Source organism: Pocillopora damicornis, chromosome 10 (genome assembly GCF_964200805.1).
Source record: "Pocillopora damicornis chromosome 10, jaPocDami1.2, whole genome shotgun sequence".
Classification (NCBI taxonomy): domain Eukaryota; kingdom Metazoa; phylum Cnidaria; class Anthozoa; order Scleractinia; family Pocilloporidae; genus Pocillopora; species Pocillopora damicornis.
In genome coordinates, this window is record NC_142679.1 from 17,366,296 (window position 1) to 17,388,869 (window position 22,574).

Sequence of the window (22,574 nt, forward strand, 5' to 3'; positions counted from 1 at the left end):
GTGTAAAACCATTGCACACTCTGCCCTAATGTGTTGAAATACCGAAATAAACTGCGGTAAAGGACATCATCGAAAACAACATCGTAGACCACATTGCTTGGTCTGCACAACCGGTTTGAAGACTTTTTGCGTGCTTCACCCTCATCAGCGAAAAAAACTCGTGCTCACCGATTGCTAATTTTGCTGCGAGAGGAATTCTTTTGCTCGAATGTAAAGCGAGATGCCGTGGTTGGTGTCCCGCTCCAACGGATTCACTTGTAGCTGCAACTCCTGCAAGCTCGCGTTAGAAAGGTTTTGCATTGTTTCAGGCACCACGACAGCCTCCTCCACCTCTGACGCTGCATCAATGACATCCGGTTCCTCTACGCCGTAATAGTTGGAGTCTATGACGTTGCTTTCGAAGAAGTTCTTTACCGCTGTATATTCTGATCCAAACAAATTAAGCATTCCTAGAATGTACAACTGATTTGGAGTCTTTTGTTTTTCAGTAGATAGCTTATGATTGTTCCAGGACACCTTAAACTTTTCTAGGTTTTCATTAATCCGTGGAATAAATACATAATGTAGAGCTGCCAGATCCAGTTCGTCGTTCGGATTCAGAAGATTGTTCCTCTCTAAGAAATAGAAGAGGAGTCGGAAACACTCCGTGACCATTTTCCGCATGTCTCTCCACAGCCTCTCTATCCTCTGGTTATGGACCGAACTACCTTGCAAAATGCTGCCGCGACCTTCTCCTCGTTTTTCAACCATAAGGCGCGCAACTTCCGCATTCTCTCCACCCTTATCTGTCCTCACCCGTGATGGCCAACAGAATTCAGTTGTGGCGCCTAAGAATAAATTGGCCACTGTTGCTGCCCTATTATTGCTGGAACAGCGGAGGAATACAACAAGCCTCGAATATCCGTCTATTCCTCCGTGCACGACCAACCTCCATCTGAGAAAAGAGTTTTAAAACACCTTTCACACGGTACTCACATTATGAGTGGGGAAGAGTAGAATATGGTGCATTTTTCCTCTACTGAATTCCATAGATACATTAAAAGAAGTAACAGGTATTAATTCCCGAATGCAGACGAATTACAGCATGTTAAAAAATGCTGTTGATGAGGAACGTAAATGTCTTCCGCTCTGATCATTTTTAATTTTCCTCAAGCATTATTGTAGAACAGTGCAGGCAATCTAAAAACAATGTATTTATGGTATGTTTTAGGTCTGTTACTTACCGTATCAGCTTGTGATTGCCATCCAAGTGCCACAGGCTGTTTGGGCCTACAATATATATTTCAAACACTAATAAGTCAACGATCCTGGGTTTGATCATTTGTTATTTTATGATGAAAGTAATTGGCTCTATTCGAGAACGAATATCCAAAGTCATACTCAAGATATGGTAATGTTGGACGGACATGAGCTCCTTTTCTGTTAAGGTCGACGTGTAAAAAATGGACATCAAAACCTGCACAATTCTCTTAGCGACACATACTTCATGCGGTGCAATATGGAAATAAGCAGCACACTTGATCACATCTATTCAAATCTATGATTTGCGGTTCAAAGTTTTATAACTCAGAACGTAAAATTACCTGGAACGCTATAAGTAACTCTTGGGGTCAAATTTCTCCACCGCAGGCCTGCACCTATAGGATCATGGCGAACTAATGCCTCTGCGATGGCAGATCTTCTAGCGTAGAGGGATCGAGCTGCTAATTCACCCTCGATCATAATGATGCCCGCATTCACACCTCTGGACTTTATTTCAGCCACTATATCTATCAGCTCTTGCATACCTAGCTTCCTTCTTCCATAATGCTTTCTTCTTTCCATTTCATGATAGATGCGACGTCTCCATATTGTTGAAATCGAGACCCCTGCGAAAAGTATTACAGGTAAAATCGTATGAGACACCCTTTATAGCACGATAACGGCGAATATGAAACATAGATCAACCTGTGGCCAATATAAAGCAGCCATATCGATGTTCAAAAACTTTTTAAAATATGAATTAAAATAAAAGAGAACACATCCATTCTCGAAAAAAGGGGCATGACAAAAAAAAAAAAGAAAAAATACGAATGACTCCGCGTGAGCATTTTCTTTATTATGAAATTATTTTCGGCTCACCTAGTGCTTTCGCTATTTCTACCCATGACAAACCATAGGAGCGCATCACTTCCAACTGCTCCTTCGTAATTACGTAAGATGGTCTACCAACCCATTCCGTTGAGGTCACAGGTGCCCGGTAACACAACTGCTCCCTTAGAAAAGGAACAAGGCAGCTGTACTGCTCGATAACTTTACCAATCCTTATTTCTATGGTCGACAGACTTTGAACTAATGGGGCCAAAATGTCCTCAGCACAGGGTTTCGTGGTTATAAGATGCCATTGGATTTTTCTTAAATTCATTACAGCGGCTTCCAACTTAGTCCAAAGGCCGGTTAGTCTTTCTGGAGTTGAAGTACTGTCCTCAATGGCAGATCGGGCTGTAAAATAAAGCGCTTGAACGTCCAGCACAAAGTGTTCTATCGCGTCCGGATTGAGACTAACAACTGTAGAAGAAGTATGTCATTAAATAAGACAACATTGACCGAGGGTCTCAATGGGGTAACCGTTAGCCGTAAAACGGCCACAAAATTTTGCCTTTAGGCGTAAAAATTGACGAATTTTAACCGTTAATCGTATAAAAAAAAAAGTTGACCGTACACAAAAAAAATCCTGGGACAGCAATGGAGAGAGATTAACCATTAGCCGTATATGGGAAAAAATTTTAACCGTTAGCCAAAAAATCCAACACCCTTTTGAGATCTTCTTGACCGTTTTGGTAGTCCGGGACCTAGAAGGGGGAACGAGATATATTCTTATTCTAAAACACGAAATTTGCGCAGCAAACGATCATTGACATAGCTGAAAGAGCAGTACTTAATAAGGAACACTGCTTTATCAGTTTAAATCGCATCTACAGTCCAGTGATAGCCTTTTTTGGAAAAACTGACACGTAATTTCATTTTGAAAGGACTTGCGAATAAGAAAGCACTGGCGAATAAGAAAGCACTGGCGAATAAGAAAGCACTGATAAATCATCAGCGATAACGAAGAACCTGATTTTCCGGCTTAAGGTTAACACTAGCATCTTCATTCGCCCGAAGCTAACAACTGCGGCTAATTCATAAGCAGCCAACCCGGTTTTAAGCTTGTGCGCATCTGCTCGTCTACGATTAATGAAGATGACCTTGCGCCTCTTTTTCTCCCTTCAAAAAGAAGCTTGGGTTGCATGAAGTTGGCGGGCCGCTCAATACATTTTGTCCTTTGTTTTCTCGATCAAAATAATTTGCGCCCCTGTAGATCGCAGAAGAAGCAGTGGAATACGAATACTTTTCACATAATGACCACAATGGCGTTTGAGTAAGTGTTCTTGGAAAGAAGCCTGATACCTACCTGATGCGGGTTGAAGGATGCAAATTACAAGACACCAGGAAAGAAATCTATACCAGGAAAACTTGTTTACATGCATCGTAGCGTTGAAAGAGAGGTTTTCCTTCCACGAGACTGGCAGTTATAGTTCCCTTGAATTTTTCGACAATTTATCGCCAATTGTACTTCGAGCTTTCTATAATTTTAACAGCAAACAGGAACCTTGTGAAAGATTCATAGCACACGTCCCGCAGTGAAATTAAATTAAAACAAGAGGTCTTTCTCTGTTGTGCCTCACCTCTTTGTTAGAAATTAACCGCAAGTGACAACGATTTCCTAGAGTTACAAACTCGTAACTCTGACTTGGCGTACGGAAGCAAATTATATTCATAAAATCCATTCATCGAATAGGAAATGACTGACGTGTAATTTTATAAAATCTCAAGAATGTTAACCAGCTCGTGCAAAGCCTTGGATCCTAAATTCATTTAATTATGAAGAAAGAAAAATTAGAAATGTGACACCTCCAGTAATCATCATTTCGGATATGACGTTCATGTTACATTTGATACCAGCATAGGGACGTTTCTCTAAGTGGCACTACTTTTCAGATGAACGAGGGAAGTTCTTTTCGCTCCCTGCAACAGCTTGTTTCATCTGTACAAACAAATCTTGAAATGTCTGGTGATCACAGCGTAGGAGCCATCGGGCCTATTTTTGACCCCAATGCACAAGTTGGTTCACAGGACTCACAAATTGCAGGCGGGCTACCGGGCGCGAAGCCCTACCGAACATTCGTTTGGGTGGACGACATTGCGCAAGTAACTCAAAACCCAACTCTTGCCCCAGATGGCAAAAAGGTCAAGTTCGACCAGAGGCTTTGCGGAGACGCTATGGTGGCGCACCTAAAACGGGAAATTCCCGAAATCACGGCGACCAGGTGAGTAAGACAGTTTTCCACAAATATGGTCTACATTCTTTCAGCACCGCACCAGCGTGAAAATGGTGACTGAATTCTAGTTTCAGCCGCTTTTCTACGCAAAATATTTTTTATTCACTGAATCAGCTGGTTGTTCTGGACTAATGTTCCTGGAGCAGCGCTAATCGCGCGTTTTTATGTTGTGAATTCCACAGGGATTCCACCGCAAATCGATGAGAGGGTTGCGCTAGTAAGATAAAGTCTATTTTAAACTCATTTATTTCATTTGACAAAAGTTAAAACCCTTATTCTACGATAACTTCATTTGACAAGACTTAAAACCCCTATTTTAAGATAACCTGATGGCTAACTTAAAACACTACGAACAAAACAGTCACTAATCAAACACGCCGGCAATAAATTCAACAATTTCCGGACAATCATCCTAACATAACCACACAAAATTGTAATTCAGTATTATCAACTGAGTTGCATCTCAGTTGATGATACTAAATTACCCTTTTATACTCTCCTAGCGACGCAGCACCAAAATTTCTTTAGAATCCTATCCCTTTTATTCACAACCGCACAAACATTACAGAATCGCGCCAATTGAAAAACGTCGCACGGGAAAATGCAAATAAGCTAGAAAAGAGAAAGAGAGCATGCGTAACTTCACGCAGGCCTGTCAATCCGACTGTCAATCATGTAATCCCCCGTGTACGCAGTGTTCGAAAGTATTGTTTCTTGTGCAGACAACCGAAACGTAGCGCTTTTCATCGAAGAAGAATAGACGTAATTAGTGGCGTTATCTTGATTAGGTTATATTGTTTAAAAATCGGTCAGATGTAAAATTAAATTACCTTTCAAATGCCGGGTTTTCAATTTGTGTTAAGACCCAAATGCGGCAGATTTGCGAGGTTCGACCATCAACTTCGCCAAGAAAGCAAAACATCACAGAAATATTCCTTTTAGTAAAATTTCCGTACTGCCCCATACTATCGTAAAACAAATCTGTTTTCCCAATGGTAAAGTATTGTTTTTGTCACTCTATCCAAGAACTGAACGTATAATGTAGTGTGGGGCTGTGCGGAATTTTACCTTCCTTTTTGGCCCGTTATTGCCGTCAGTTTCAGATAACACGTCGGTAGTCTAATTACTTTTCGAAAAGCTTAAGTATACGTTGTAGATTCCCGCTCCACGTAGGTATTGAATCAATTAACCAATTCAAGTATTGGTGTGTGGTATTTTTAACCCTTGAATTAGGTTCAAACCCCATGTTTCTTTTTTTGCAATCAAAAACTGCAGATTATTTGATAATGCCATTCGGAGAACTTTGTTATCTTGTGAGCAATATTCAGTTTTCATCAATCACTGTATGTTGGGCAACACTCTAAAATGAACTACATGTTTGAACATTCTTTGCCAGTCAGACTAGAACTGAGTTGAAGTTTTTTTCTTTACTTCCAGTCTGAACAGGAAATGGAAAAACTCATGTCAGAGTCCCCAGAAAAAGTAAGTACACATGTTGTACTTACAAGTTGAGGCTTTTTAACACTCTATTTCATCTCTCCTGACTTTTCATACTGCTTCATCCACATGGCCACATTTATCATAACATGTACCAGAACACCGCTATATGTGTGTATCATCTGTTGCCTGCAGATTGCAATTCTTTCTGTCTGTGTAATTTTAGCCAGACTTATTCCAGTTCTTTTTTTTTGTCTGGTTAAATGTTGGGATTAGGTGATATAGGAAACCTTAGCTAGGGTTAGATTTGCCAGCAGCTGCTTGGCTACAGATGCTTACACACACAAGCCTGATTAATTTGATGACCATTATCTTGGTTATATTGTTAGTCACTAATTCCATATGTTCTCATCAAGATAATATAATTGAACATCATTATTATAAAATACTATAATAGATTACTTTTACTTTACAAGATCCTTTTAATGCCTATAATGTACATCCCTTAATATTTTGAAAGGTTATAGTGCACATTCATGTTATTAAAGCATCTACAGTTAGTAATGAATTTTCGGAACACCTGTGCTTAAATGACAGAAAACACAAGGGATGTTTTCAGAAAGTGTATAAAAATGTTTAAGTATGAGTTTGAACGTAAAGATTTTGCATTTAAGATTAAGTGGATTGGAGAAATTTAGCACGTTTAGTTATTTTAAATGCCCCAGTTTTCTATGTTTTTAACTTTTTTAAGTGCATCTTTTTTTTTCGTCTGGTCATTTTTTCCCCCTTCACACAGTTTTCAAAGTTTACCTGGTTAGTCTTTTCATGCATTTGGTGATTAAAATTTAATTTACTGTTGAGAACATCTACAGTGTTTTCTGTCAATGCCAAATCCAAGAGCAATTTTGCGAGCATTGCTTTAATTATAGGTTCACATGCACACATTTATAGATAACTGAAAAGGAAATAGGGAGGGCATTGACATCTGTCCCTTTACGCACTTTTGCAACTAGAGAAAAACACACCTGAAATTCCTCAACTCAATGTATTTCAGAAAATCTTACAGCTAGATTTAGTGTTGGAAGGTGCTTTTGCACCTGGAACTTGCAACCTGTACTATAGAGGTGGATGGTGTGTTCCTTTGCAAGGTCTCACCTAGAGCTCTATTGCTAGATTTGACAGCGGAAGGTGCTTTTGTACTCTGGAGCTTGCAACTTCTACTATAGAGGCCGAAGGTGTATTTGTCTGTAACGGCACAACTAGGGCAGGGGTTCACCTGGTGTTCTATTACTAGATTTAGCAGTGGAAGGTGCTCAAGTACTCTGGAGCTTGCTATTTCTACTATAGAGGCAGAAGGCGTGTTCCTCTGCGAGGTTTCACCTGGAGTTCTATGACTGGATTTAGCAACGGAAGGTGCTTTTGTACTCTGGAGCTTGCAACTTCTACTATAGAGGCAAAGGTGTGTTCCTCTGCAGCCCTGGGCGAGGACTCACCTGAAGTTCTATAGGTAGATTTTGTGGCAGAAGGTGCATAAGTACTCTGGAGCTTGCAACTTCGACTATAGAGACGGAAGGTGTATTCCTCTGTGGTGCTACAACTAGGGCGAGGTTTTACCTAAAGTTGAATAACTAGATTTGGTGGCCAAAGGTGCTTTTGTACTCTGGAGCTTGCAACTTCTACTATAGAGGCAATAGGTGTGTTCCTCTACAAGGTCTCACCTGGAGTTCTATAGCTAGATTTGGCAGCAGAAGGTGCTCAAGTACTCATTAGCTTACAAATTCTACTATAGAAGCGGAAGGTATTTCCTCTGTGGCACCGCAACTAGTGCGAGGTCTCACTTGGAGTTCTATTACTAGATTTGGCGGCAGAAGGTGCTTTTGTACTCTGGAGCTTGCAACTTCTACTATAGAGGCAAAGGGTGTGTTCCCCCGCAGCCCTGGGCGAGGACTCACCTGTAGTTCTATAGGTAGATTTTGTGGCGGAAGGTGCTCAAGTACTCTGGAGCTTGCGACTTCTACTATAGAGACGGAAGGTGTATTCCTCTGTGTCGGTACAAGTAGGGAGAGGTCTCACCTCAAGCTCTATTAGCAGATTTGGCGGTGGAAGGTGCTTAAGTACTCTGGAGCTTGCAACTTCTACTATAGAGGCAAAAGGTGTGTTCCTTTGCAAGGTCTCACCTGGAGTTCTATTGCTAGATTTGGCAGCAGAAGGTGCTTTTGTACTCTGGAGCTTGCAACTTCTACTATAGAGGCTGAAGGTGTGTTCCTGTGCGGTAGTGTGACAAGAGCAAGGTCTCACCTGCAGTTCCAAGATTTGGTAGTGAAAGGTGTATTTGTACTCCGGAGCTTGCAACTTCTATTTCAGGGTTGCAAGGTGTTTTCCTTGGTAGGGGCTCTGCCATTGCCACTGTTAGTCCAGATTTACACTTGTTTCATTGAATTAGGAATAAAGAAAGGGGTGTTTTTCTCACTTAAGTATCTTTATCAGTTGTAGTATTGTATCATTTCAAAGATATTTTATTTTAATATTAAAATAGAATTAAGGAACTGAAAGAAATGCTGAGAAGTCTTAACTTCCCATTTGTTAGACAAAACTTGGACGTTAAATTCTCCTAGAGAAAGACAAATGAAGATAATCTATTTCTGTAATCAATGATTCTTTGAGCCAGGGATGCTTCCACTCTTCTCCTATTTCCTTCCAGGTGTCATTCAAAGGAACTGGCCCTTTACAAACTGACAAAGATCTTAATTCCACCATTGAGACCAGAGGTATGTTTTGATTGGTTTTTGTTCTAGCCTTGCAAGTGCTTTTCACCTCGTATCTAGCTTGAATGCTTTAGAGTAATGCAAACAACACTATTACTACTGAAAGTAAAGTAACCAGGAAAGTTTGTATACTAAATTAAATTAATAAAATTGTACACTAAAATGGTGTTAATGACCCATTTTTCATCTTGTTTAAAAAGAGTGAAAAATAGATGTGCTCCACAATTCTAATTGGATAGTTACAAGTAGATGTACACAGAAAATATTAAGATTTTTTCCCAATATTGGAATATTATTTGACTTTGGTATACATTAAAGAATGTCCTCATCATTTGGAAGTTCAGGTCATCAGTTTTTCAAACTTCTATAATCAGGGTGACCACAAGAATAGTGTGGTCAATAGCCAGGACTTGATTGAAGAAATACAAGTAAATAACATTACATATTAGTTTAACAATACTTTAAAAATTCAATTTAGCAGATGATAGTAACAAGAGCATTGGAAAGAAAGTTAAGAAGATGAAGAAGAGAATAAAAGAACTGGACAAAAAGGCAACAAAAGGGGAATCAAAAGACACAGATGACAAAAAGAGGAAAAGAAAGAGAAAACCAGAAGACAACAAAAAGTCAAACTTAAATGCAAAAAAAATGAAAGCCAAAGAAGATGACATTGAAATGAACAAAATAAGTAGACCTCAAATGAGAAGGCTAAGAGCTAAAGAAAAAAAGAAAAGTAAAACTAATAAGTAGGAAAATCTATCTTAGGTTTTATTGCAAGTGACCATCTATATATATGTATTTCCATTAAAACATTTTTTAGCTATTTTTCTCTAAAGTAAACTTGAAAAAAGGAAACTTTTTATGGACCTTAGCTAGTTATACAACACAAATGTGAGAGAACGAGTCGTACTGCGACTTGCTCCCTCACATTTTGGCTACAACATTTAATGAAATGAAATCAAGAGTCTTAACCCTTTAAATCCCAAGATCTGATAGTTAATTCTCCACTCTAGCTGCTACTCATTTCCTTGCTAATTAGTTATGAGAACTTGCTGCTAGATCAAGATAGCAGCTTCAACCTGACAAGATTGAATATTCACATTATCTGTTTGCTGAATAATGTATGGATATTGTAGGGAGAAGTTTTGTGTTAATCACTTCCAGGAGTTAAAGGGTTAATGCATTGTTTTTATATCTCACTTGTAGGGAATTAATTTATCATCACCTCTCTAAAATACTGAATTTCATTGTATAATTTGTTTAGTTTGATTTCAAAGCACCAGGTGTAAATTAAGATATTTTCACTGATGATGATGTTTAATGTTGTTCTTTTTATTTAAGATTTTTACCTGATGTCTGCTGAATTGTACTCTGTTTGCAAGACAACTTTTTGCTTCAAATACACAACCATTAATACAAAAGAAAGAGAGCCCATAACATGTCATTAACCTTGCTGTTTTAAAATAAAAGATGGGCTTTATACATTGAATTCCGGTTGAGTGGTTACTGATCCCTTGCTTAGTTTGAGCTGGTCAAGTGGTTAACCCTTTACACTCTTACATTGTCAGTCATATTCTGTACCCTGTCTTCTTTGCATCCCCTTGGATCCCATTTCTTACAGTACAGACAAGGAGAATTTGTTTGACAATCAGGAGCCTCTTAAATTGGAGTTAATTTCCACCATTGTCTTGACTTTTACATTTGATCCAAGGGTGATACTGTAAGCAGAAAGGAGAAGCCAGTCGCAATTTGGGGGTTTTAAGGGTTCACTGATGGAAACAGTGAATGATAACCGAAATTTAGCATTTTCGTAGACCGTGCTTGAGATAGTGCTGTCAAATTACGCATTTACTGAGCAACAGCAAATGCATAATATTTAGTTTGACGTTCATTGAGCCGTACAAGGCTAGATTTTTGAAAAATACGACAATTTTTTTTGTTTAAAACTAATGTACAAGCACACAATATTCGTACATTTTATGTGTTTCGGCTTTCAATTATCAGCTTATGTAACCGCGTGTGCCAGGTACACAAAGTTCAAGAGTTTGCTACACAAAGGTATAACATAACTAGTGGCTAGATTCTATGTGCATACTACGATTAGAGACTTCATAACGCTACCTCAACAGTCATAACCTCCAAATCAGTGCTTGCTTCAATACTTGCGAAGAAGTGGTGCTTATCGTTTTTGTAAACTAAGTGAACCACTAGCCCTAGCCAACGGTGTACCGTGGGAGGTCTGGGACGGAGTCAACCCTGGATAATCCGACTCGTGATTGAGGAATTAATCAAACTCGATCAAACACTCGATTAGTGATGTAGGTTATTATAGGCCTCGATTCTCGATAAGTCTTGTTAGGCTCGGCGATAAGTCGAAATCCATTTAGATAGTAAATACAGACATGGGAAATAATATCAGGCTCGGAAAATAATATCAGACACGGGAAATAGCAGACAATGAGGAGGTCTGAAAGAGGCCAACAATAACGGACCCTGTTAATTGATTTCCGACACGAAAATTAATTTTTCGATAGGGAAAATACCCAGACTGAATTTTGAACGGTATGTTGCGCCACAACAGGTAGCTGTACGCTTTAGCTTTTTATAATTACTCAGATTGTTGTAATTCTAAAAATATTATATATCTGGGCTAACGACGAGTTATACTTAAAATTTTAGCAATATATTATTTTTCTAGCGCGGTTGTTTTGAAACGCGAGTCAAGCGAATCGTAGTGAATTTCAACCCTGTTTTTGCCTTGTAAAATCGACCGCGGGGCTTGAAACGGATTTCCGCGTTTTTCTTGAAAACGAGCGGTTCTTTCGAATAAAAAACTACAAAGCGTTTGTATACTTACTTAGGTCTACCACTATGCAAAAGAAGAGCGATTTTGATTTTTTGAGCCTTGCCACGAATTGACGATTTTGGTCGATTTTTGCATGGATTCGCTCTTAATTACACTTTGTCTGGCTCGGCGAAAGAATACGGAGGGCTTTTTAAACAACCAGCTCATATAAAGGAACCTTCCCTGCTAAGGATTAAAACTTGTCCGCTGGCTTGCAAAAGTTACTCAACTCAGTGTCGAAATGATAAACGGTTCAGCTAGCTGTACTTTGGTTTAGTGACTTGACACAACCGAGAGTAGTGTAAAATAGCTAAAGCCATCGGCAAATGGTTGATAGTAGGCCGTAATGGCTTAGTAACGCATCAAACTACTCAAAGGAAAGTGAAATGGTTTAGCGTGACGACAAAAGGTTTAGTACAAACCGAAACCGAAATGGTTTAGTGTTACAGCAGTTGGTTTACGCCGTAACCGCCAAAAATACAAAAGTGACATGGATAAGTCAAGCTTGAAATGGAACAGTCTATGTGGGGTCTTACGTCACAATCCTATAGTTTTTATAGTTTTTAAGCGCCCTCTAGTTGCAGTTTGGCCGTCTTAAAGCAATGAATCACTTAATCACGTTTCCTAGCAATACTTCTGACTTTCTAGACTGTAAGTGTACGGTCGCGTAAAATGATGCATTTAATCAGTATTTTTGTCATTCCTTTTATTTCAGATTCTTATTTTATCTTGAGGTAGTAAAATGGAAAATTCTTACCATGGTTAGGTGTAAAGCCGGTAAGGATTAAATTAAAAACAAGAAAAATGAGCGGACAATCCTCTCTCGACAATTAGTTAAATTTAACAAACATGAGTCATAGCGCTTATTCGTTTACGGTATTTTTTCATGAACAATCGAGCAAATCTGCACGCGAGTCATCAGTATTGTATCACTGACAGAACACAGATACCACTGGTTTTTAAAAATGCAATGTCCAGTCTCAACCTCCTAGAGAGACTGTTGGACTTCCTGACACAGAGACCTTCGATATGGTAGGACAACTCTCTCTGTATGGAATGACGATTATCCTAGCCTCCTAATTGTAAACTGCATGTGGTATGAAAAGAGCCCTTACATAACCTACCCTGGTCCGCCACAACGGCAAAGTATGAAAAGAGCCCTTACATAACCTACTCCGGTCCGCCACAACGGCAAAATTTTCTTTCAAGAGGCACATGACGTTGTTGATATCGACATTTGAGTCGACTAAAAACCTGAAGGAAAAGTAGCTTATGGGTGCTAAAAGCATAGTATCGTTCTTGACTTGTGTGAAGCTCTGAACACAATAAAAAAAAAAAATTATATATATATATATATATAATGCCCGTTTATTGTGTTTGATATAAACCTATCAATCATTGAAAATTAAAATTTTATCGATAGTGATTGGTTACAGTATAAAAACTCGTATCATGTCTAAAAAGTGGAAAAAAAACCCTCCCCCAATCCCTGAGGGGTTGAAGGTCAAAATCTGTATGATTACTTTTTATTTTCTTGGAGGTTTCCCATGCAACTAGCGAGCCTCGACTTCTTGTGCTAAGCATAGTTTTTCTCAATAGCTTCCCATCATATAAAACAGGTCGTTGAAATTTTCTCGAGTCAGTCGTGAATTGTTTTCGAACTGCAAATTGTTCTTTTCTTTTCCTCTGGAATTTTTAGTATTCACGCGCGACGCTCGTGATCCGATCAACTAGCCAATCATGTTTAGAATTCTTGAACTGAACACTGAGGTTGACGTGGTCACTAGTTCAACCTTTATTTAGAAGGAAGCAGTTGTGAAAATTTAATCGTTATGTACCTCTCAACTCAAATAGGTTTTTTGATTGGATGGTTGAATATGTCACGCGCCGTGAATCAAAATACACTAACTTTCTAGGGTGAACAAATTTCACTAAGCCCCCGAAAAAACAACAACTTTAACTTTCGACTCTTGCGTGCTAAGGTCGTTCACCGTGAAACCGCAGCAAATGTGTGTGCCAGCCTACATACCAAAAGTAATTTTTGGCAGTCATATTCGGTTTGGGATGTATGAGAAAATATTTTCAAACTGGCCCCACGGGAAACAGTGAGGATTGCTTTCCCTTGCCCCGAAATGGAAACAAAAACAATTCTTATAACCCGATGAAGGTAACGGTGCATTTTCTTTATTTTGCTTTATTCGTATGTTACTGTTATTCGCACAGTCCTGGGTTGCCTGGTGTACAGACAGCTCTGAGTTAAACGCAACCAACGAACAAATACTCTCCAGAAATCGCCGATTGTGTTAACGGTCTGAGAGGCAACATCATCGCATTGCATTACTTTGAGGTCACCAACCTTATTCAAGTGGACCCTAAGGTGATACGCATTTTCTTTGAATGCGGGATACCAGTATAGCCTGTTTTGATCTTCACCATGTCCCCACTTTCCAACTAAGTACTCTCCACTTACTAGTCCCCAATCTTTGCAAATGTCAGCTAACTTGGAATTGTCATCCCACTTCAATCTCACAAACGAACCACAGGCATCCGGTTGCTCATCTGTCTGACCGCTAAAGTACTGGACCACAGCTTCACCTGAGCTGTTGGAAGTGGTGACCACGTGGAATGTGCGTCCCTGTTTCTTGTGGCAGTGGAATCTCAGCTGAGTGAAGGACAAGTGTCTTCTGAGCTCTTTCATGGCACTTTTCTGCAGAACCATGTGTGACTTACCTATCCCACGGTATGATGTCTCAACTGACACCTTAGAAGAGGGGCTGCCGAACTCAACATTTGACACCAGAAGCCAACCTCCTAAAATAAAACAAGCCTAAATGATCTGGTGACATCTATGTAAATAGAACTTTGGACATATTAATAGTGGCAACAGAACCGAGCGGAGTCCAATTCGGTCTGAAATCATACGAGTGATTAACAAAATCGTAGGACCGCAAAGCGGGAGACCGAATTGTTAATCACGAGTATCATTACTGACAGAATTGGACGACCAGAAGTCCTGTTACCAATTAATCAAAACTGTAAAAATTTGAGAAAGAAACTAGACATCAGTTTTCATAAAACTAGACATACGTTTTCATAAAAATAAAAAAACAACAGTTAACTCGGCGAAATGCGAGACAACAGCGCACACATGACGCTATCTGTCTACTCAGCCAGGCATGACGTGTTAACTGTCCCCTTAACTGTCCTATTACATTGTCCAATTACAAGCATGACACGTACACTTTCCTATTAGTGCTCAAATCGGCCGTCTGGTGATAACAAATCACGTTCGAGAATTTTGCCATTGTTTTGATTAAAAACATAATACGAATAGCCAAGACCAGAACGTTCCAATAACAACTGCACCAAGTCAAACATACTCCGGTTGAAGTCCTCGTGTCTCAAAAAAAATCCATTCTCTTACCACCATATCTTGACATGTCACAATAGACCTTCAAAGGGTTTCCACTCTTCTCAGGGTCGATCCAATACTCCCCGTCTCCTTTGGAGTGTCCAGAGTTCAGAATTTCCTTACAGGAGAAGGCCGGATGAGCAGAATCCCAGCCTCGTTTATCTACATCGGAAGAGGGAAGAATAATCATTTGGAACGATGAGAGGATCAAAGTAAGAAACAAAACACGCCACAGAGGTCTTATTCCATAAGTAATTCCTTTCGCGTAATTATTAGATAGCTCATGATTTTGGAAATCTTTGTAGGATCCATAGCATCTTTCAATTCAAACTAAGAAAATGGAAAACCTATCATTATAAGGAAAAGCAAGAGATTTTAAACTTCATATTCTCTCAGGAAAGGTTATACATGCCATGTTATACATACGCTGACCAGAAGTTAGAAATAGGTCACCACTTTTCGCTTGGAAAGAGGGGGTGGGAGGGGTGGGAGGGGGTATCTCATGGTTTTCAAAGGAAACGGAGGGGGGATCAGTCGTCGCTAACAGAGTTTAAAGGTGGCACTAAAGAAAATTGGCGGCCAATGAGGTAGATCGATAGAATAATTCGGAACGTTATGGAAGGATCAGGAAAACTTTATTGTGACAACTAAAATACTCCGACCCTTCATACCCCCCCTCCCACTTCCACTAGCTTTTCCATAATGTTAAGCACTTTACTCAACAGTACCTCTTCCATAATAAGTAGAACGTGGGTTACGCCTCAGGTTTTCTGGACTTGATTTTTCGGTTTGATTACTCAGTTGACATTCCTTCTTTGCATCACTAACATCGGACTTGCTGTTGTAAGATTGGCAGTTTTCATCTTGAAGGCATGCAAATCCACAGCTTATTTCGTCAGTGTATAATGTCTTGGTGATATGACCAATTAGCTCAAATCCTAGAAAAAAACACAATCTTGTTTTATTTTATCATCACACAGTTTACTTTGGATACTTTCATGATACAGTTTGTGTGTTGTAGTTTACCTTATCTTAAGAGGTCATCTTGATTCTTGATAGTGCACAAAGGTAAATATGAAGTAGCCCTAGGAGTTATGAGAGTTGAGCGTAGAAAGTTTCTGCTGTTTTTACCCGATTTTGAGGCAATCTCATATTTTTTTTAATGGGGGGGATCTGTTGTGGCAGAGTATAAAAGGGGAAGTATAGAAAATTGTCTGCCAATGAGGAGGATCGTAAGATTATTCCAGAGCCTTATTGGGGGCGGGGGGAAGAGAATGTAAAGTTTATCATGACACAGCCAAAATGTGTCATCCGATCCGACTTTTCGCCCATGACACTTGAAATATTCACATCCCGTCGGAAAAAAATCTCTATGTCGGGAGGTATAAAACATTCACATGTTACCTTCGGTTCTCTCGAAAACCTCGTCCCTGCTCAAGTCAGTTCTAGCAGACGAACTGAAAGCCACAAGATACAAAGCACTACCACTCAACAGAACGCGACAGAAATGGAAACCAACTAGATGCCCTCTCATCCTGTAATTTAAGAAAGAAACAAAAACAGATGACAAATGTCGCCTTTTTCCCTTTTTTGATGCAAGAAATATTTTTGTGACCTTAGGGTTTTGTTAATTACAATTTTGCCGTCTGACTTGGCGATAGAATGCGAGGGCTTTTTAAACTACCAAGTTATATAAAACTATCTTTCCTGCTAAGGACTAAAACTTGTCCGCTGGCTTGCACAAGTTACTCACCCGATAGTAAGTAAATACATCGAGTTTCTCACTCACGCTCACCTTCCTTTTCTTACTTTTCCTCGACTTTTCTTTTCACGTTTATGCGGTAGTAAAGGTCTTAAAGTTTAAATTAACCAATTTCTCCAAATTGAATGACTTGGTTACTCCTTGAAACCAGTATATTCTTACCTTCAGTTTCCTTCCACTCCTCTCGTATTTTTGTATTGAAAAACTCTAAGATCAACTTTTCATAGAATTTTAATGAAGCTTGAGACAAGAATTAAAAGAAATAAATAGAAACAGCTCGAGAACCAATACATAAATTATGCATCAGTCAACTTTGCACGAAGTACTGATCACGACTTGGGGTTAGCGTTTCTTTACATTGAGTAAAGCATGGGGGCATTTAACTTTAATGGAAGCAAACCTAGATTATTCGGATTTTTTTGGTTAGCCGGATTTCTTTTCTTCTGTACCCGGTTTTTTATGAGTATCAATTAGTCGCATTCAGGATACAAACAACTTTTTCCCATCAAAAAAGCTAAATTCGCCCAATGAAAAAGAGCTACAGGATGTAATTTCAAGGTTAAAAGTTTTCTTCAGAGATGAAACTGACAAAATTCCTTCTCATGTTCTAACTCGTACATTTATGAGTCACAGTGTGTTGGTATATCTGTTGTACTATACATGTTTTTGTGTGTTCCTGTTTTGCACCCGTGTTAGTTAAATCTAATAACCGAAGCCAATATGCTAAGAAATTTTTTTTTTTTTCGATGCTCTAATTATTTCCTCACCTTTTGCACTCTAGCTACCCTACTAATGGTGTTTACTTTCGCTTACAGACAGTTCTAATACAGACACCTGGCAATGTTGATAAATTAAGCGACTAACTGATTCCAAAGGAAACAATGAGTTTTGTTTCCACTGCGGGTCAAGGTAAAGCAATTCTCACTGTTTCCCGTGGGGCCAGTCACTTTGATTTTAATTTTCAAAAGTGTTTTGTTATACCTCCCAACTCGAAAATGACTAAAAAATAATTTTGTTTTCGCAGGCTGGCACTCACATTTGCTGCAGTTTCACAGTGCACGACCTTATCACGTGAGAGTCGAAAGTTTAAGTTCTTGTTTCCCTCAGGGCTAAGTGAATTTTGTTCACTTAGAAAGTTGGTGTATTTTGATTCCCGGCCCGCGATATGTTCTCCTCAAATCAGAAAACTTATTTGAGTTGGGAGGTACATAACGATTAAATTTTCACAACTGCTTTCTTCTTAATATAAGGTTGATCTAGTGCTAAGGAAATTGACCACGTCAACCTCAAGATCAAGTTCAAGGATCCAAACATGATTGGCTAGTTGGTCGAATCACGTGCGTCGCGCGTGAATATAAACGTTCCAGTGGAAGAAGAAAAGAACGCTTTGCTGTTCGGAAAAATATTCACGAAAGTCAAAAAAATTTCAACGCGATATTTGATGTGGCGGAAAACTATTAAGAAAAACCATGCCTAGCACGAAAGGTCGAAGCTAGCTGGGAATCGTGGACGAAAAAAAAGTAATTATACAGACATTGACCTTTCTGGCTTGTTCTTGTGCCTTACAGCAAATAAATCCTTTTCTTCCAAGAATTTGATTCAAACGAAAGAAAAGTGAACAGTGAGGAAACAAGTCGAAAAACTTGGTTTGCCTCGGATTAATTTTCCAGAAAGTTTACTAAAGAGCCGTCATTTACAGCGTCACTTAGTATTCTTGGCTTGAGTCTTAATTAACACATCGAACTGACCAGAACTTAAATCTATACTCGCCCCAGTCCCAATGTATACCCCTAAGGAACTCTCACAATAGTCTCGCAATAGAACAGTCAAATAGAAAAGATAATTGTTTTGAGATTAACTACTAAACCAACGAGAAACGACTAGCGATGGACAAGATTAACGCCGATTGCAGTAGACATAAAATCCTTCGATTAATCGAAGTATAACTCATAGCAAGAAACAGCCAATGGGACGGTTACAACTGCCAGGGTAATACCTGTGTTGACAGCTTCTTTGGCGATTTGTGCAGCGATCTTCGACAAGGATGATGTTTTAGAAGCTGTCTTGATAGCTTCATTAACTAGCTCTTCTCCGGGGAAGACTTTACTAACCAGGCCTTATAAAAAATAGGAAACTGAAACTGTCTAATTCTGTAATTTGAATTTGAATCTGGGTAAAGAAACATCTCAAGAATGAGCGTGCACCAGTTTTATCACAGGAGGGCATGCCCCAAGTTCACAGTTTAGTCCTTTAACCTAGCTGAACAATTTGAAGCAACGCGGCCTCAACTACGACTTTTTTAAAAAAGGAAAAAGAGCAAATCTACTCGAATCAACACGAAGAGAAAGGTTGGTGCAAATAATTTTTTCCGAGAGCTTTTAATAAGAGAGGAGTACTGAAGACATGCAAGTCTACGTAAACTCTGAAAAACCTCTTCGGAAGTGAACGGTTCCTTCGCGGAAATGCTAACAAACAGAAGGGAAAAATCTACGCCTTTAATTCAAATTTTGCAGGCTTACACAAGTTTTTAGCATAAACAGTGTGTCTCTGTTGCAGTCCTTGATGATGTGGAAGTATTGTATACATTTCTCAATAATTTGTGTGAGAATTTTCAGTGCCACCGGGAAGACTTGCGATGCTAAGTACCTTCCTCCTTGACCCTTTAACCCCCAAGATCTGATTGTTAATTCTCCCCTCTAGCTGCTACACATTTCCTTTTTAATTAGTTATGAGAATTTGATGTTGGATCAATAACAACTTTGAACTGATAAGTTAAATATTCTCATTATCCGTTTGCTGGATGATGTATATTTATTACAGGGAGAAGTTGCATGTTGATCAATTTTGTAAGGTAAAGAGGTAATGATGAACAACCGGTCAAAAATAGGAGATTAGTTAAAAGGAACATGGACCTGATTTCTGTGCATCCTCTGCTGAAATAGGATCTCCTGTTAGTATCATTTCCATAGCCAGTGACTTCCTAACAGCTCTTGGAAGTCGCTGTGTACCACCGGCACCTAAAAAAATGAAAGTGCTCTGTGAGCAAACTCGTGAATTTACACATGATTTTTAGGGAATTTTGAGGTTGATTGTCATATCTAGAGTACGAGCGGTAGTTCAGTGTTCGCTAATGTAGCAAAGAAACAAAGTAACGTTGGGATAAGAAGGCATTACAATTGAAATGATCATGCTATTACATATGACAAGGGTGAATGATGTAATGTGTTTTAAACTTATATCATTTTTGTTTCCGGTTCAAAAGAAAAGGTTGGAAGTAAATGTGGGTGAAAAGTGAAATTTACTGTCTATCATTGTAAATATTAGAAAATCAAGGCAATACTGTCTTAATGAAAAAATTAACGATTCCCTCTTTATCAAATGAGACAAACGGGAACGAGTTTTGAGTGATGTAACTAGGCCAAGGCTGCCACCGTCATTTTGGATCTCTGCCTGGGTAGATTTTTTAGTCACGTGCTAGGAAATTTATAATCAACAAAAAGATAGAATTTCATTTCAGGCCTATTTATCAATTTTGTGGTGTATAGCTTTCGCATTTTAGTACGTAATATGTATTTTGAATCTTCAAATTGTCTTGAAACTTAAAAGGAAATTGTTCTTTAAAAATTCACTGAAAATCGGTAGCTAAAATTGTTTGTTTAGGTGTTATTTGATTTTCGTGTTAACTTGTAACTTCGTCAGTCGCCGGCATCTTTTGTTGCTTCACACAGGAAAAACACACGATACGAAACGTAATGATCGATTTTGTCCTCAATCTCACGCCATAACAGAAAAAGCTTTTGAACATCTGTTAACTCCGAGCGCTTCTCAGTAAGTGATATTTTCAATGAATCTTAGGATTGTTTTCAAGTTCAAGGATTGTAAATTACAATTTTATGAAAAACGAAGATTGTTCTGTTATTTCAGTGTGAATCCTTGCATGCCTGCCAGTCGCTGGCGCCGCTTGTTGAAACTAAAACGAAAAAAAGAAACTCTTTTAAAATTATTATTGGCTTCTTTTTCACCCCACCACTATTCTGAGCAACAAAGGTCGCCATTTCGTTTGTTTGTTGCTCGCCAAAAACTATCAAATGCACTCAAAAGCCTAAAATCGAAAAAAAGTTTACAGGAATTGACCAATCGAGCGAGCGAGCGAGCGAGTGCTATTACCCACATCGTACCTACAACTCGCTCTTGCGCATGCGCGCAATTCACGAGTTAATGAAAAAAATCTTCGAGTTAGTTGCAGCTTTAAGCACAAACTTAAGCTTGACACAGTTAACCCTTTAATTCCCAGATCAAATTTGTAATTCTACTTATTGTCAACCATACAATTCTTATAATTTTAGTTTAAAGAATTCAATATTGGATCAACTAATTATCCCCAAATTGAAATTTTTCTTCATTCTCACCACTTATCTGGTTAATATTGTATTGATAGTGTAAAGAGAAATTCTGTCTTGGTCACTCATGGGAGTTAAAGGGTTAAAGAACATAAAAGCAGCAATATAAGAGAGTCTAGAATAAAGAAATATTCATTTCATAAAACTGAAAGCCATCTTACTCCTATGATCTTTCCTGATTACGAGTCTTTACTTCCCAAAATCATATCACTTTTTTTTAAGTTCAAGCAAATTTTAACTCTTTGACCCCAAAGAGTGACTAGCATCTAGTTTTTCCTTACAATGAGAATGCTAATTGTGCGAGCGAGGTGTGCGGACGAATATCTGATCGCTCCGCGTTAATGCAATTTTTTCCCCTAACTATGCCTGATACGAATGTTAACTCGCTTAAAAAAGAAAATGAAAGCCTCAAATCAGAAATTGCTGCTCTAAAGAAAAATTTTGAAGACTTTCAGAATTCCCTCAAACTTAGCGTCAACGATGCTAATGTCTCCAACAATGGCGGCTAAGCGAGTCGACCGGCGATATCACAGGACGAGACTTTGAACACCCTCCAATTTTATGGCAAGTCTTACGATGACCTTCGCCAGGAAGCGGACAAAAGTTTACAACAGCTCTGGGCGCGCCTGAATGTCCTGTCTAAACGAGTGGAAGAGATTGGGAAATCCATAGAGTTGATTCAGCGCTACAGCTATCAATACAACGTAAAGATCGTCGGCCTCCCTGAAATAAAGGCAAGTGAGTCAGCCTCCGACACAACTACACTGTCTTAGCCTCTTTCAAGCTGCAGGAGTTGAAATTTCTATTCAAGATATCGATATTGTCCATCGTATTCCCACCAGAAACGCCACTTCCAGCCTGAGACCTCACCTCATACTCTGCGACGCTAATTGACAACATATTCACCAACAACCTTGCCCCTAGTGTTTTTAGCGGTATTATTCTAAATGATTTATCTGACCACTTACCCGTTTTTGCATATTTTGACGACGCAACTCTAACGCGCAGCACAGAAAGAATAATTGTGATGCGCACATTCAATGACGATAATTTGCACAAATTCAACGAGAACCTTTCAAACGCAAAATGGTCCTTATTTCGCCACATGGAAGATCCCAATGAAGCCTATAATGATTTTATTGAAGGATACTCCAGAATCTATAACACCTGTTTCCCTTTAAAGGTTCTCAAAGGTAAGCAGGTAAACAAGTTCTTTTCTCCATGGCTTAGCCGTGGACTTCTGAAATCCGTTAACAAGAAGAACCGACTCTACAAAAAGTTCGTCACATCATCTTCCACATCTTCTGAGACCAAGTATAAAGCCTACAAAAACAAACTCAACCATCTTATTCGCATTACCAAACGTAAATACTACGACTCCAAATTTGAGAATGCCAGAAATGACCTCAAAACAACTTGGAAATTATTAAATGAAGTTATTAACAAGCGTAAAAGTAAGTCATCTCTTCCCACATCATTCAAATCTGAAGGCAGAACATTAACGGATCCAATGGAGATCGCTGACAGATTCCGTAAATACTTTACAAACATTGGTCCCAACCTAGCTAAATCTATACCCAAGGTGAATCCTT

The 22,574-nt window shown here is 39.0% G+C and overlaps 4 protein-coding genes across 6 annotated transcripts in view; 1 reads left to right on the forward strand and 3 right to left on the reverse strand.

Annotated features, from left to right (window-relative positions):
• The window catches only part of LOC149039171 (uncharacterized), an 11,625-nt gene extending 485 nt beyond the window's left edge, over window positions 1-11,140 (reverse strand). Inside the window, exons 1-5 of one of the 2 annotated variants that reach the window (XM_089185944.1) lie at window positions 10,685-11,140; window positions 2,122-2,547; window positions 1,584-1,868; window positions 1,224-1,269; window positions 1-934 (exon numbers count right to left, since the gene is read on the reverse strand). The exon at window positions 1-934 is cut by the window's left edge and continues 485 nt beyond it. In XM_089185944.1, the coding sequence (XP_089042070.1) occupies window positions 175-934; window positions 1,224-1,269; window positions 1,584-1,868; window positions 2,122-2,404 (1,374 nt within the window). In that variant the 5' untranslated portion in view covers window positions 2,405-2,547; window positions 10,685-11,140 and the 3' untranslated portion in view covers window positions 1-174. The remainder of the gene's footprint in view (window positions 935-1,223; window positions 1,270-1,583; window positions 1,869-2,121; window positions 2,548-10,684) is intronic. The other variant, XM_089185945.1, reaches the window with a different exon arrangement.
• LOC113678566 (enoyl-CoA hydratase, mitochondrial) overlaps window positions 1-22,574 on the reverse strand; it is a 148,001-nt gene that overhangs the window by 21,267 nt on the left and 104,160 nt on the right. The gene's annotated exons all lie outside the window — the stretch shown is intronic.
• LOC149039172 (uncharacterized) lies at window positions 4,016-9,236 on the forward strand. Of its 2 annotated transcripts, none has more exons than XM_089185962.1 (4): window positions 4,016-4,349; window positions 5,799-5,843; window positions 8,500-8,566; window positions 9,042-9,236. In XM_089185962.1, exons 1-4 carry the CDS (start codon window positions 4,021-4,023, stop codon window positions 9,084-9,086), a joined length of 486 nt encoding a protein of 161 aa, XP_089042088.1. In that variant the 5' UTR covers window positions 4,016-4,020; the 3' UTR covers window positions 9,087-9,236. The 2 variants fall into 2 exon arrangements, with proteins under 2 accessions (XP_089042088.1, XP_089042089.1); XM_089185963.1 differs by having other exon boundaries at window positions 9,045-9,236.
• Window positions 13,603-19,168, reverse strand: LOC113679289 (uncharacterized). Its single transcript, XM_089184052.1, has 5 exons — window positions 19,102-19,168; window positions 18,579-18,698; window positions 16,745-16,822; window positions 14,833-14,982; window positions 13,603-14,219 (listed from the first exon to the last, which is right to left on the reverse strand). The coding sequence occupies exons 1-5, from the start codon at window positions 19,166-19,168 to the stop codon at window positions 13,603-13,605; spliced, it is 1,032 nt and encodes a 343-aa protein (XP_089040178.1).